General features: G+C 40.9%; 1 protein-coding gene across 1 annotated transcript in view; it reads right to left on the reverse strand.

Annotated features, from left to right (window-relative positions):
• Positions 1-4,379: 4,379 nt before the first annotated feature.
• Positions 4,380-15,151, reverse strand: part of SMU1 (SMU1 DNA replication regulator and spliceosomal factor) — a 30,263-nt gene continuing 19,491 nt past the window's right edge. Inside the window, exons 11-12 of the mRNA XM_089675579.1 lie at positions 9,245-9,397; positions 4,380-4,779 (exon numbers count right to left, since the gene is read on the reverse strand). Coding sequence (XP_089531705.1) covers positions 4,681-4,779; positions 9,245-9,397 — 252 coding nt within the window. The 3' untranslated portion in view covers positions 4,380-4,680. The remainder of the gene's footprint in view (positions 4,780-9,244; positions 9,398-15,151) is intronic.

Consider the following 15,151-nt stretch of genomic DNA (forward strand, 5'->3'; position numbering starts at 1 on the left):
TCATCCTCTTCTTCTTCTTCCTCCTCATCCTCTTCTTCATCCTCATCCTCTTCTCCTTCTTCATCATCCTCATCCTCTTCTTCTCCTTCATCATCCTCATCTTCATCCTCTTCTTCATCCTCTTCCTCTTCTTTTTCTTCTTTTTGTCTTCCTCTGGCAGGTCACTGCTTATGCGCAGATTTTGTATCGGTAAAAAATCGGCCGATTTGCCCACTAATTGCCGCGAAAATCGACCGATCGGCAAAATCGGACGATTTTTTTCCAACTTTACCAAAAAATAAAAACGGCCAAAATACCGAAAAACGGCCGAACAAATAGCCCACTAACGATCCGAAAATCGGCCGATTTTATTTTCGGCCGAAAAATCGGCCAATTTTCGACCCATCTATGGCCTGCATAAGATGGCAGCTTCTTTGGCTGTAAAGGATGGGAGGGTTGAATTCTGCTTTAAGTTACTTCACTTCTGCAGTCTTCTTGGTACAGGCTGCTTTAGCTTGCGTGTGCAAACACCTTTTGCATTGTGTAGTCCCTGTAAAGGACTTTGGTAAGAACTGCAGTTAAAGTGGAGTTCCACCTTAAAAAAAAACTAAAATAAAAGTCAACAGCTACAAAAACTGTAGCTGCTGACTTTTAAAATACAGACACTTACATGTCCCTCGGTCCAGTGGTGTCTTCACCGCTGCTGATTTCACAGGCCGTCTTCTCTCCCTTGCGCCATCTTCAGTGTGGGCACCCGGCTTTGACAGCTTGTGGCTTCACAGCCGGGTGCCCATTGCGCATGCATGAGAAGTGCTGTGCTTTTTGAATGGCCCCATAGTCTTCTGGGCCCTGTCACGTGTCCCAGAAGACTACGGGGAGGGAGGGGGTGGAGGACAACTTCAGCTTCCGATCGCCTACTCAATCGCAGCGGAAGTTGGAGCAAGCACCTGTCAAATTCGGGTACTTGCTACCCCAAGGTGCCAATCCTTAATGGGTAGTGAGGGACAAAGGCTTAAAGCGGAACTTCCCCTTTTGGGTGGAGCTCCGCTGTAGGATTGAGTTCCCTTGCTGTGTCTATGAACTGTGTAACGTTTAAGCACAAAATAATGTGGGGCAGTGTTGCTCAGCGGATCTAGTTTTTCCATTGCTCTTTAACGTTTGTATGAGCACTTAGAAGTATTTTAGAAGATCTGTCTGCAGTAAGGGCATTGTGCTTGGGTTGGATAACCTAGATTAGGATGCTCTTTTGAGCCTTAGACACTTTAAGAGATCATAATCCAAGCATAATTGGTATGTGATGTCCGGACCTAATTTTTAATGACTAAGGCAACGTTGTCTTTTATATTGGGAGAGGTGAAATATGTGATTTTTGGTATTTGGTAAATTACGTTTTGTAATAAAGGAATTTTGATTGTGTATATGCTGCACGAGTGCTTAATATGGTGGCTATATTAATCAGGGTGTCTATTCCCCGATTTATTTTGTTCCCTGACTGGGGGAACCCCTACCTTATTGGAAACCGTACAGCACCATAACAGAATCACCTTGTGATCTATTGCACAGGGTTCTATATATGCATGTCTAGTGCCAGTTGGCAACTTTACAGGCCATCCCTGCATTGTCTCCCTTCTGCCCAATGCAAGGTCTGGGTACCATTCTGATGAATGATGATATTCATGTGGATGTGAATACCAACTAGTCTCCTGAGTTATTCTGGCCTTCTTGTACAGAGAAATGCACAGCAGTGACCATCACCTTCAGACACTAGCAAAACACTGCAAACAATCCTGAATGGGAGGGGCTTTATAGGAGACTTTTGTTTTTTTGCCAGTGCCCAATTACCTGTAGGTGGTGCATAACTGAGTAATGCAGGCCATAGACTGATCGTTTATCGCACGATTTTTCATCTGAAAAATGAAACATCGGTCGTTCTGTTGCCACCAATGATTGTGAAAATCGGCCGTTTTTCACAAATTTTCCAGCATGACCGATAAAAGAAATGAGGAGGAACCGCGATTATTCTTTCGGACGAAAAATCGGCCGATAAACAAACCGTCTATGGTCTGCATAAGGAATAATAGAGCTGCTCTGTTTTCCATGATGAAGATAAACAATAATCTTTTCATGTTCACCATCTTCTTGATGGACTAAAATTTTGGTCCTAGCATGTCACAGTGATGTAAATCTTGATACCTGTGTAGTTCTTGGCTATGTACATAAATGTCTGAATAGATTAACTCTCAACTGCAGTTTCTCAACTTGTGACAAGAGCTGAGCAGAGTAATATCAGCAAAACTGGGTTCATGCAGAAAATGTCAGCAAAATTAGCCTTCAATTCACTTAAAAGTAGTTGTAAACCCCCTACGTATATTTAGTGAAGTGACTATCCTCGGGTAATACACAGATTAAATAAATCCTCCTATATAAGTTGTACCTGTTTATCTGCTGTTTTCTCCACGTCATTCAAAGTGCTGAATTTATAAAGCTTCTCAGAGTTCACAAAAAAGGGGGCAGAGAGCTGGAGTTGCACTCTACAGATCTCAGGGGAGCTATGAGAGCTGATTGGAGGGAAGGGACACACCTCCTCCCTTCACACAGCTCACAGGAACAGAGCTGAGTCTTTCAATCTGCTGGAGCTCCCTCCCGTCAGCACTTGGCAGAAGTGATTCTTTCTGATAGCAGAGGAACAAGGCAGCAGACAGAAATTAAACTTAGTGCTCTTAATAAAGACAAGTACAAACGATAGAGGCAGATGCTTTGTTCATATTTCATGTCTGAGGTTTAGAACCACTTTAACTAGTTCTGGACCGTGCCATAGCCAAAAGACAGCTACAACATGGTTGGCTAGTTCTGGGAGGGTGCCCATGGATGTCCTCTCAGAACCCCCCCTCCCCTGGGGCGCGCTCTGGGCACAATCTGTGCTCGCTGTACAGCTGATCGCGCATCCAGGTAAAGGGCCAATCAGAGCGGTCTTTTACCATGTGATCAGTTGTGTCCAATCACAGCCAATCAATGTAAATAGAAAATGCTGGTTAGCGGCAGTCCTCTCTTCACGTTGACAGCATGTGAGGAGGGGAGAGCTGGTAAGCGACATTTCTCATCAGTGCAGCCCCATCATTGTGGCTAATAGTGCCCATCAGTGCTTTGTATCAGTGCCAATCAATGCTGCATATCGGTGCAGCCGCATCAGCGAAGGAGAAAAATCGATTATTTACAAAACTTTATAACAGAAACTAAGAAACTTTTTCTTCAAAAGTTTTGGTCTTTTTTGTTAAGCAAAATATAAAAACCCCAGTGGTGATTAAATACCACTAAAAGAAAGCTCTGTTTGTGTGGAAAAAAAAAGATAACAAAATTCATATGAGTACAGTGTTGCATGACTGCACAATGGTCATGCAATGTGTAACAGTGCTGAAAATTGGACTGGGCAGGAAGTGGGTAAAAGTGCCGAACAGGCAAGTGGTTAAACATATTTTGTGTAAAATGTTAAAAAAAAAACAAAAAAAAAAAACAAAACACAACTTTGTTCATTTATGATAAACAAAATTGAGATTTTGCTTTGCCCACATTTTGGAGATATGCATTGGAATCAGAGGCTAACTTTGCTGAAATAACTCCACTCATCCCTACTTGTGATTTGCTACAAAGGAATAATAATGTTATAACGTTGCAGTCTCATCACTGGAGAAGACAGGGAAAAAAAAAAAAGCTTTCTGCCTGCAGCAGAATGATGACATAATGTAAGCTTGGTTTATAGTATCTGTTGCTGTGGTGTATTTAGATCTTGTTCTGCCCTAGGCAACACAAAAATTGGCACCCCCCACCCCGGTCAAAAAGAGCCTGACCATTGTCCCCCATACACCAGCCACCATCCCCCACGGCGAGAGAGAGAAAGAAAGACAGACACTCACCTTCAGTTTTGGACATCCCCAGGAATGTGAGTCAGGCTGTGGATACACTGTCAACCCACAGCATCTCTCAGAACCCACCAGGTCCCCATGCCGTGTGTGTCCCTTCTTCCAAGGGGCAGTGCTGCCCCCCCTGAAAAATGCTGCCCTAAGCAAATGCCTTGTGGTAAATACACCCCTGATCTGTTGCACTCCTTGAAAACTTACTCTGCAGAAAGTTGATCCATGGATTATCTATCCCCCCCATTCTTTTTTTGTCCTCTAGTTGAACTCAATGGATGTGTTATCAACCTACAGTATGCGACTATATGTAACTTTAGTAAAACTGGCGTACTTTCTCTTACTAGTGAGACCTGTAAACCTATAAACAGTTTAGCAAGGGAAATGTTAATGTACAACTGTGTTTAAATTGCACCACTGATCCAAGCTAAGAAGCAGACAAGTTATTCAGACTGTGGGATGTAATAGTTGGCAATTAGACAAGTAAGAGACTTTTCATTTGGGAAAAAAAAAAAATTTAATGAGTTGGAAAATGTAACACAAAGCAAGATTAAAATATACAAAATTTCACATACTGTCTCAACTCAATTCAAAAATGACCATCAACATCCAAGTATTAAACCTAAACATTTTGTATAACGGCACATTGAAAATAAGTCGCCAGATCCATATAAAGGTATATCAAATACACTCTGTGTATAAGCGAACAGAAAATATAATTACATGTTTTAAAAATCATACTGGCGCAGCCTAAACAGTCTGTTCCTATTAAAGGAAAGGTATTCCTTCTGTATTAAGGTTTCCAGAGTTTCAGAAGTCCATCTTCACTGTAGGTGCCAATCAAATTCTGATGAGGATGATGTGCAATCCCTATGACATCCTTCTCATGGACCTAAGGTAATAAAGACAGAAAAACATTACAGGTACAGGATTTCAAAAGCATCTCTGCATTGTTCAATCAGGCTACATGCTCCAATGCAGACTGCATGTGGGTTTTTTGTTTTGTGTTGTTTTTTAAGAAATACCTAGATGTATGGGCTGCTCAAAAAATATGCTATTCGAAATCAGTTCCCATATTCAAGTGAACAGTCTGTGAACTCTAATGCTTAGCCAACTGCTGCAACCAGAATTCGAAGAGTACCTCACAGAGTCACTGGGGGTACACTTCATGAGCTTTAGGTGATTTTGCTTCCCTTATAACATAAAAACTTCTAAGTCAAGTTTGAATCCATGTAGTAGTCCTAATCTATATTTAAAGTAATTTTTATTTTGATGCAGAAAACAATGGTTTAAACCTGTCAGTTTTCTAGGCTATCCATTGAGGAGGTTTCCCTTCATGTTCAGTGAACAGACAAGTAGTAAAAAGTATGCAGAGACGTTCCCAGTGGAAGATATCCCCTCTATCCCCGTTTGGGTGACAACTCAAAATTTTGGATTTTTCCTCACGTTTAGCCCTGGTGGCATTGGTGTCCATAAAAAGAGAGTAAGACTCTCTACAAGGGTCTGAGATGCCAATATATTAACAAAACACACACACACAGGATGTTACCCGGCGCCACTATTTTTGCTCACATTTAGCTGTATGACAGACCTTAAGGAGCCTAAAGTGGGTATGGTTGAAAATTCCTCTTCTGCATCAAAAGCAAGGTGTCTCAGATCACCAACAAAAGGGTTACTATAGCAATGAATAAATGGGGAAGGGAAGAGAGGTGCCCAAGGAACCAATATTGTGTAGTATATCAATTTATTAAAATCATAGTATTGCACTCACAAGGGTGAAATGTTTGCAGGCGTCATTATAGCAGAAGTTCAAAACTGCAGGCAGATGGATGGCTGCACTTCCAGTGGCTGCCTTTCCATGCAGCTCCCAGTTGATCAAGCAGAGAGGATGGGTGCCTTAGAGAGTGGGATGCAAAGCCAGGAGTGTAGCAAAAAGTGCACGAGCTTCAGCCGCTGTGTGCACTAGCGAATCAGTGGATCGGCGGATCGCTGGAACCAAAGCTTCACTGGAAAGGACGGTCATGCAGGAAAGGATGAACAGCCAGGTAACGCCACCGAGGAAGTGAGTGTATGTGACTCAAGTGAATGAGTTTTCAGAAGAACAACAAACTTCCTTCATCAACCTACCACAATAGCCTACCTCCGGAGATTAAATAGTGCGAGTTAATTGCAGATCAGCAGGGGACAACATTCTGGCTGGAAATAGCATCAAGACAAACAACACAGGAACTGCCATTGCAAAAAGGTCAGATCAGCACAGCTAAGTACAGACTCATAGCATTAAGCCAAAAATAGTAGGAATATGTTACATGGGTTATAACATCAGGCCCTTGAGAACCAAGTTTGGAGGACACAGGCAAAATATAGAAGATGAAGCCCCTGAATCCAGTATTGCTGGACATTTCATACAACATCACAATAGTGACTCCTCCAAACAGAGTCATAGTCATTCAATCTATACCAGTGGCTATGGACGAAGGTGAGAGGTTAAAAAAAATTATGTGCCCAAGAAACCTACTGGATATTCAAACTAGGTGGTCTTACAGCCAATGGCCTAAATGAAGAACTGGAAGGTAATACCACCATATGATCTGCTCCAACACCTTTCAACATTTTTTTCATGATTTCTCTTCATCTCCCGTTAATTCTTTCCTTTTGAGGCAACAACCAACTGGGATCTCTTGTCATGGTTAGACACACATCACCCCTCACTCACCTCTCCCCCCCCCCCCCCTTTAGATCATTCTACATTACAAAACCTATTGGCTGCTGCTGGCAATAATCAATATTCAGGACTCTCCCTTCCCAAAGATAGTAGCTTCTCTTTTTGAGATGTTTTTTCGGACACAGTCTAAAAGGTCTCAGGCAATGGAGCTTACAATCTAAGATATATATATATATATATATACATACATACATATATATATATATACACATATATATATATATATATATATATATATATATATATATATATATATATATATATATATATATATATATATATATATATATACACACACACACACATATACATACACACACACACACACACACACACACACACACACACACACACACACACATATATATATATATACACACACACACACACACACACACATATATACACACACACACACACTTTTTTTTAGGATTGATAATCTCAATATAGACTTTTATGAGGTTCACTTAATAGTTTATTATTCCTACTGTTTTTATCTGAATTGCTGCTTAACGATAGGAGTCTGTACTTAGCTGTGCTGATCTGGTCTTTTTGCAATGGCAGTTCCTGTGTTATCTGTCTTGATGCCATTTCCAGACAGAATGCAGATCAGCAGGGGTCAACAATTAACTCACACTATATAATCTCCGGAGGTAGGCTTTAGGGTTAGGCTGATGAAGGAAATTTGTTGTTGTTCTGAAAAAGCCAGTCCCTAGAGTCACACACACTCACTCCCTTGGTGGCGTTACCTGGCTGCTCGTCCTTTCCTGCATGACAGTCCTTTCCAGCAAAGCTTCGTTTCCAGTGATCCGCCAATCCACTGATTCGCTAGTGCACACAGTGGCTGAAGCTCTTGCATTTTTTGCTACGCTCCTGACTTTGCATCCTGCTCTCTAAGGCCACCCATCCTCTCTGCACCTCCAGTGGCTGCCTCTCCATCCACCTCCCAGTGGATCACTCCATCCATCTGCCTGTGGTTATGGACGTCTGCCATAATGACATGCCTGCAAACACTTCACCCTTGTGAGTGCAATAATTTAATAATTTTTTAAATAAATTGACGTACTACACTATATTGGTTGCTTGGGCGCCTCTCTCTCCCCTTCCCCATTTATTCTTCTCAGATATCAATCTATCCCAAGCCAGATTGGAGTCAGCAGCCTGGTCCCATTAGTATGTCCAGTTATACAGCCTTACCTCCAGGATTATGTTTATTCTCACATGTCACAGTATGAAGAATTTGCTACATTGTATCAAGTCATTACAAGGTTCAGTCAATGAGTAGACCACGTTGTTACTCAAACACTAGCAGTGATTTGTTTCACTGAATTCATTAACAGCACCTGATCTGTGAACTAGGGCAATTTTCTTTTTTGTTTTCTGTTACTATAGCAATGTCTGGCTCAAACCTGGCAATAGTTTGCTTAAAAGTACTGCATTGTAGGTGGTAAGGGTTAACACACATGTAAATAGGTTAGCCATCAAAAAAAAACAAAACAAAATGTCCAGATAAAGGGCAAACCATAGGCCAGTAGTCTCCAAACTGCAGCCCTTTGCTTGCTTTTATCTGGCCCTTGGGGCATTATTTCCTCCATCAGGAACAGTGAGGCACAGGTCCTGCCACTGACACCAAGAATAGGGCAATATTCATCCCACTGACACCAATGATGGGGCAGTATTCCTCCTCCTGACACCAATGCTGGGGCACTATTCCTCCTCCTGACACCAATGCTGGGGCACTATTCCTCCTCCTGACACCAATGATGGGGCACTATTCCTCCTCCTGACACCAATGATGGGGCACTATTCCTCCTCCTGACACCAATGATGGGGCACTATTCCTCCTCCTGACACCAATGATGGGGCACTATTCCTCCTCCTGACACCAATGATGGGGCACTATTCCTCCTCCTGACACCAATGATGGGGCACTATTCCTCCTCCTGACACCAATGATGGGGCACTATTCCTCCTCCTGACACCAATGATGGGGCACTATTCCTCCTCCTGACACCAATGATGGGGCACTTTTCATCCTCCAGACACCAATGATGGGGCACTATTCATCCTACTGACGGGGCACTATTCATCCCACTGACGGGGCACTATTGATTCCACTGACACCAATGATGGCAAATTATTCCTCCCATTGATACCAGTGATGGGGCACCATATCTCCCGTTAATACCAAAGACAAGGCATTGTTCACTCCCACTGATCCCACATTTTCTTCTCCCACTGGCCACAGTCCAGCCCCCCTAAAATCTGAAGGACAGTAAACTGGTCCTTTATTTATAAAGTTTGGAGACCCCTGCTATAGGCACTCAATCTAAATGTAACATAGGGCACCAGAAGGTTATGATATTGACTTTTACACAGCAAAAGGAATAGGATATTTATTGTATAAGAGTAAAATAATGCAACTGCAACATTACATTCTTTCAAAGTGTGAATGAGTCAAACAGCTAAACTGACCTTAACGAAAATCCAGGCAAAACGTAGGTTTACTTAGTGTGGGAAAGGGTTAGCTCCTCTGTCTGGTTTTTGTTGTTCTACAATAACAGGCCACTGCAGTAATGACCTATTGCTTACAGATAATTGTAGCATATGAACGAATCAAATCTATACTCACAGTCAAGGTTCTTTCTAGCTTGCCAGTTACAGTGCTGAAACAGTATAGCACAAAATCCTCTCCAACACAGTAGATCCACTCTCCTCTGGGCGATAGTGTACAGCAGACAAAGTCACCACCTTCTCTTTTACCAGAGCTGAAGCTTCTAACAATCTGATTGAAAAATGGACAAATAGATTTTTACCAAAGATGATACACCAAGTAAATATTTATCAGAACTGGTGAATTACATCCAGACTCACAGTGCAAAAATCGGGATTAGGTAAGCATAGTGTGTAATTTCTGTCTGCACCTGTAGAGTACTAGTCATAGAGTATGTTAGAGATACTACAGATATTTCAAACTACACTGCTCAAAAAAATTAAAAGAACACTTTGAAAACACATCACATCTCAATGGGAAAAATATCATGCTGGATATCTATACTGATATGGACTGGATAATGTGTTAGGAACGTAAGGATGCCCCATCGTTTGATGGAAATTAAATTCAGTCTTCTCTAGATTGATCATTTTCAAGACACCTCGAAAATCAAACTGAAAAAAGGATGCAGCAGGCTAGTCCATTTTGCTGAAATGTCAGTGCAGCAACTCAAAATGGTACTCAGTAGTTTGTATGGCCCCCACATGCTTGTATGCATGCCTGACAACGTTTTGGCATGCTCCTAATGAGACGACAGATGGTGTCCTTGGGTATTTCCTCCCAAATCGGGACCAGGGCATCACTGAGCTCCTGGACAGTCTGAGGTGCAACCTGGTGGCATCAGATGGACTGAAACATGATATCCCAGAGGTGTTCTATTGTATTTAGGTCATTCAGTGGTATCAATTCCTTCATCCTCCAGGAACTGCCTGCATACTTTTTCCACATGAGGCCGGGCATTGTCGTACACCAGGACCCACTGCACCAGCATAGGGTCTGACAATGGGTCCAAGGATTTCATCCTGATACCCAATGGCAGTCAAGGTGCCATTGTCTAGCCTGCAATGGTCTGTGCGTCTCTCCAAGGATATGCCTCCACAGACTATCACTGACCCACCACCAAAACACTCATGCTGAACGATGTTACAGGCAGCATAACATTCTTCACGGCTTCTTCAGACCCTTTCATGTCTGTCATATGTGCTCAGGGTGAACCTGCTCTCATCTGTGAAAAGCACAGGGCGCCAGTGGCGGATCTGCCAATTCTGGTGTTCAATGGCAAATATCCAATCCAGCTCTATGGTGCAAGGCAGTGAGCACAGGGCCCACTAGAGGACGTCGGACCCTCAGGCCACCCTCAAAGTCTGTTTCTGATTGTTTGGTCAGACACATTCACACCAGTAACCTGCTGGAGGTCATTTTGTAGGGCTCTGGCAGTGCTCATCCTGTTCCTCCTTACACAAAGGAGCAGATACCAGTCCTGCTGATGGGTTAAGGACCTTCTACAGCCCTGTCTAGCTCTCCTAGAGTAACTGCCTGTCTCCTGGAATCTCCTCCATGCTTTTGAGACTGTGCTGGGAGACACAGCAAACCTTCTGGAAATGGCAGGTACTAATGTGCCATCCTGAAGGAGTTCGACTGCATGTGCAACCTCTGTAGGGTTCAGGTATCGCCTCATGTTACTATTAGAGACACTGACCCTAGCCAGATGCAAAACTAGTGAAAAACAGAAAAGAGGAGTAGGGAAAAAAATGTCAGTGGTCTCCACCTGTAAAACCATTCCTGTTTTGGGGGTAGTCTCATTGTTGCCCATCCAGTGCACCTGTTAATTTCATTACAACAAAGCATCTGAAACTGATTAACAACCCCCTCTGCTACTTAACTGACCAGATCAATATCCCAGGAGTTTAATTGATTGATGCTATACTCCGATTAAAAAGTGTTCCTTTAATTTTTATGAGCAGTGTATAATTACCCCTATGTATCAGAAATTTTGTATGGGCTTCTATTGGTAGTATGAGTATAGGAGCCTAGCACACAAGGAGCGGTCAGACATGCACTGGAACTCTGCAACTAAATATTAGTTATTAACACTGAAATGGTGAGTTGCTGTGCACCTAATAGTGCTCACACATTTTTTAACCAGTGTGGTGACAAGAACTATAAATAAAATAAAATTCCAATGTCACGGTAAACCTGTAGTGGTCAACTTAGGTAATAAAGTAAAAATAAAAATCAAGTGTTTCACTACATAAACAGTATTAAGATGGTAATATGATCATTTTTGAAGTGCTCCTTACAATTACAATGTTAAACACAAAAGCTTCTAAAAAGTGTCCAAACCATCATATCTAATCGACAATTTAAATAAAAACAATACAATTATATATAAAGTTTCTTTTTCATTATTATTATACAGGATGTATATAGCGCCAACAGTTTGCTCAGCGCTTTACAATATAACGGGAGACAATACAGCAACAATACAGTTCAATACAAGAGGGAAAAGAGGGCCCTGCTCCTTGGAGCTTACAATCTAGGATCTAGTTTTCATAAACTTTTTAATAGCAAACACAAAATACCTTCCGTGTGTATAAGACCAACTTCATCCATAACAGTGGTACACACTAGTGGAGGCCCTTCTGTTTCCCCTATAAGAGCTAAGTAAACATGGCTGCATGAAAACAGGTGAACCTTAAAAAGGGACCGTGCCTTATTACTAAGCTATTGGAAACACATGAAGAGAGTCCCTAGTGGACAAGGAGCGCTGGAGGACTGGTCCAGTGGAGGAATCCCAGTGTGTGAATTCTTAGAGGAGCACATATGTCGTTATGAAGGTGAAAGTTCTATGAGCACTGAGGTGGCACGACTTGATATACACTGAATAACAAATGAAGCATTGTTATGGATGCTGATGGTTTAATTCACACGAAAGAAGCTTTGGGTTTGCTATTAGCTCTCACACTTTGAATAACAACTGCACGGACATACAACGCTGTACCCAAACTAAATTTTAATCATTTTGTTCACACGACTAGAGCTTTTTTTTGGTGGTATTTAAATCACCACTGGATTTTTTATATTTTGTTAAACTAACGAACAAAGACCGATAATTTTGAAAGAAAAAAAAACCACGTTTTTCTTAGTTTCGGTTATAAAACTTTGCAAAGAAATAATTGTTCTTCATAAATTTAGGCATCATAACTGGTATTGTGGTATCGGGGACACTGACTGGTGACGGTCCAAAAAATGTATTTCTTCAATTTTTATGACTTTTTTTACAATTTTTTTTTCATAAACACACTGACCAGAGTAGTATAATGTTACTATAATAACACTGTACTACTCTGGGGAAGTGATCAGTATTTTTTTTTTTATATACATTATAATTGCTTATAGCAAAAAATTTCTTTGGCAGCAGAGTTTTGGCAGAAAAAATGCCTGACGCTGATCAAAGTGTCTAATGCTTTTACAAGCATTTACAGGCGTCAAGCACTTGAGCGTTTTCTAATTTTCTTTGGCTAGATTTATAATTTATTCTGGCCACTGAAATGAATTACTGCTCAAGCACTAAATGCGCCTAGTGCTAAAAACGCATTTAGGACATGTTAAGCATTTTTCTGCCAAAACGCTTTTGCTCTTGAATGCACTGGCCCTGGGGGGCTTTTTCTGCAGGTAAACACTACGGCTACTAAACGTCTATGTGTGCATGGACACATAGGATAATATGGAGGGCCATTTGAAGGCAGTAAAAACAAAAAACAAAACTGGCTGTATGCATGAGGCCTTATCGTCACAATTATTTATATGGGAATTATTATTTATTTATTTTTTTAATTTATAGTTATTTTCACCACAATGAATGGTTAAAGCATTGGTGAGTACTATTAAGTGCAGAGCAGCATCACGCCATTTCAATTTTTACCATTATTGTGGGAACACAATTTTTATGTGAGCAGCGGCTGTTATCACGTTTAATGTACATATTGTAGTAGTTATCACATATTGTAGGTAGCGCAGGAGCAACACTTCATATAGTTATTGAAGAAATATAAAAAGTACTAATTATAGAGAGGCTAAAGTAGTGTTAAGTAAAGATCATCCTGGTTTAACCACTTTTATCCCCTTTTAAGGTTTTATCCCCTTCACGACCAGAGCATTTTTTTGCTATTCAGCATTGCGCTACTTTAACAGGCAATTGTGCCTTCATGCAATACTGTACCCAAATGAAAAGTATATAATTTTTTTTTTTTTTTTTTTTTACACAAATAGAGCTGCCTTTTGGTGGCATTTGATCACCAATGGGCTTATTTTTATGTAAACCAAAAAAATTTGGAAAAAAAACAATATTTTTCATTTCTGTTATAAAAACATCCAGTAAAAAAAAAATTAAATTTGTTCAGAAATTTATACCAAAATGTATTCTGTTACAGGTCTTTGGTAAACAAAAAAAGCCCCCACACAATAAGTGTATATTAATTGGTTTGTGCAAAAGTTATAGCATCTATGAACTATGGTATATACACTCGCTGGCCACTTTCTTAGGTACACTTGTTCAATTAATTGGTAACACAAATTGCTAATCAGCCAATCACATGGCAGCAACGCAATGCATTTAGGCATCTAGTGGTGAAGAGTACTTGCTGAAGTTGAAACCGAGCATCAGAATGGGGAAGTAAGGGGATTTAAGTGACTTTGAACATGGTTGTTGGTGAAACACATGCTGGTCTGAGTATTTGAAAAACTGCTGATCTACTGGGATTTTCATGCACAGCCATCTCTAGTATTTACAGAGAATGGCAGACTGGTTCAAGATGATAGAAAGGAAACAGTATCTCAAAAAAAGTACTTGTTACAACCACAGTATGCATAAATGCCACCTCTGAATGCACAACACATCGGACCTTGAAGCAGATGGGCTACAGAAGCAGAAGACCACACCAGGTGTCACTCCTGTCAATTAGGAACAGGAAATGGAGGCTACAAATCCCACAGGCTCACCAAAATTGGACAATAGAAGATTAGAAAAAACGTTGCCTGGTCTGAAGAGTCTCAATTTCAGCTGCAACATTCAGATGGTAGAATTTGGCATGAAAGCATGGAACCCTCCTGTCTTTAATCAACAGTTCATAGATGTGCATGTGACAAATCTGCAAAAACTGCATGATGCGATCATGTCAATATGGACCAAAACCTCTGAGGAATGTTTCCAACACCTTGTTGAATCTATGCCACAAAGAATTAAGGCAGTTCTGCAGGCAAAAGGGGATCCAACCCAGTACTAGCAAGGTGTACCTAATCAGTGCTAATACTGTACACTGTTCTGTATTAATAACACTGGCTGGGAAGGCGTTAACATCTAGGGGCATTCAAGGGGTAAAATAAGTGCTTAACAATGTGTAATATTTGTGACCTGCAGTTTATACTGCTTTCCAGGAAGAAAAAAAAAGCCAGATTACTTTTCCCTATACAGAGAGCTCTGTGTTTTTTAAAGCCAGAACTCTGTGTGTGATTGGACACAGCCGTGATGTTGGCATGAGGTGACTGCACGCACGCTCCAAATTTGGAAGAAGCCCACTCACATACATATCCGTGATCGTGTCTGTACCTGCCACCCGCTCACAGTATATTTACTAAGAGCAGGCAGCTAAAATGAATATATGTTATACTTATCAAAAAGGACCATGCTAATGACAGCTGCAAGTACAGTATCAGATATGCCAACATGCTTGACTAATTCAAGTGCAATAGAGCGTACACTTTAGAAACCAATAACCAATTATAATTATCTTTATAAATCTCTTCTTTTACAGATATAAAATGCCAAAATCCTAAACATGATTGCTTGCCATTTGATTGCTAATCATCATCCTTTCCTCTGCAGACCTTTCATAAATATTATACTTTGTTGCCAAATACATTGCTCAGGATTGTGATCTTACATACTACAGATATTGTAACAGTTAATGGTGTGGTGCTACGAGT

This window comes from Staurois parvus, unplaced genomic scaffold (genome assembly GCF_062004578.1).
Source record: "Staurois parvus isolate SC_StPar_1 unplaced genomic scaffold, SC_StPar_1.0 ptg000013l, whole genome shotgun sequence".
In the NCBI taxonomy this organism is placed as follows: domain Eukaryota; kingdom Metazoa; phylum Chordata; class Amphibia; order Anura; family Ranidae; genus Staurois; species Staurois parvus.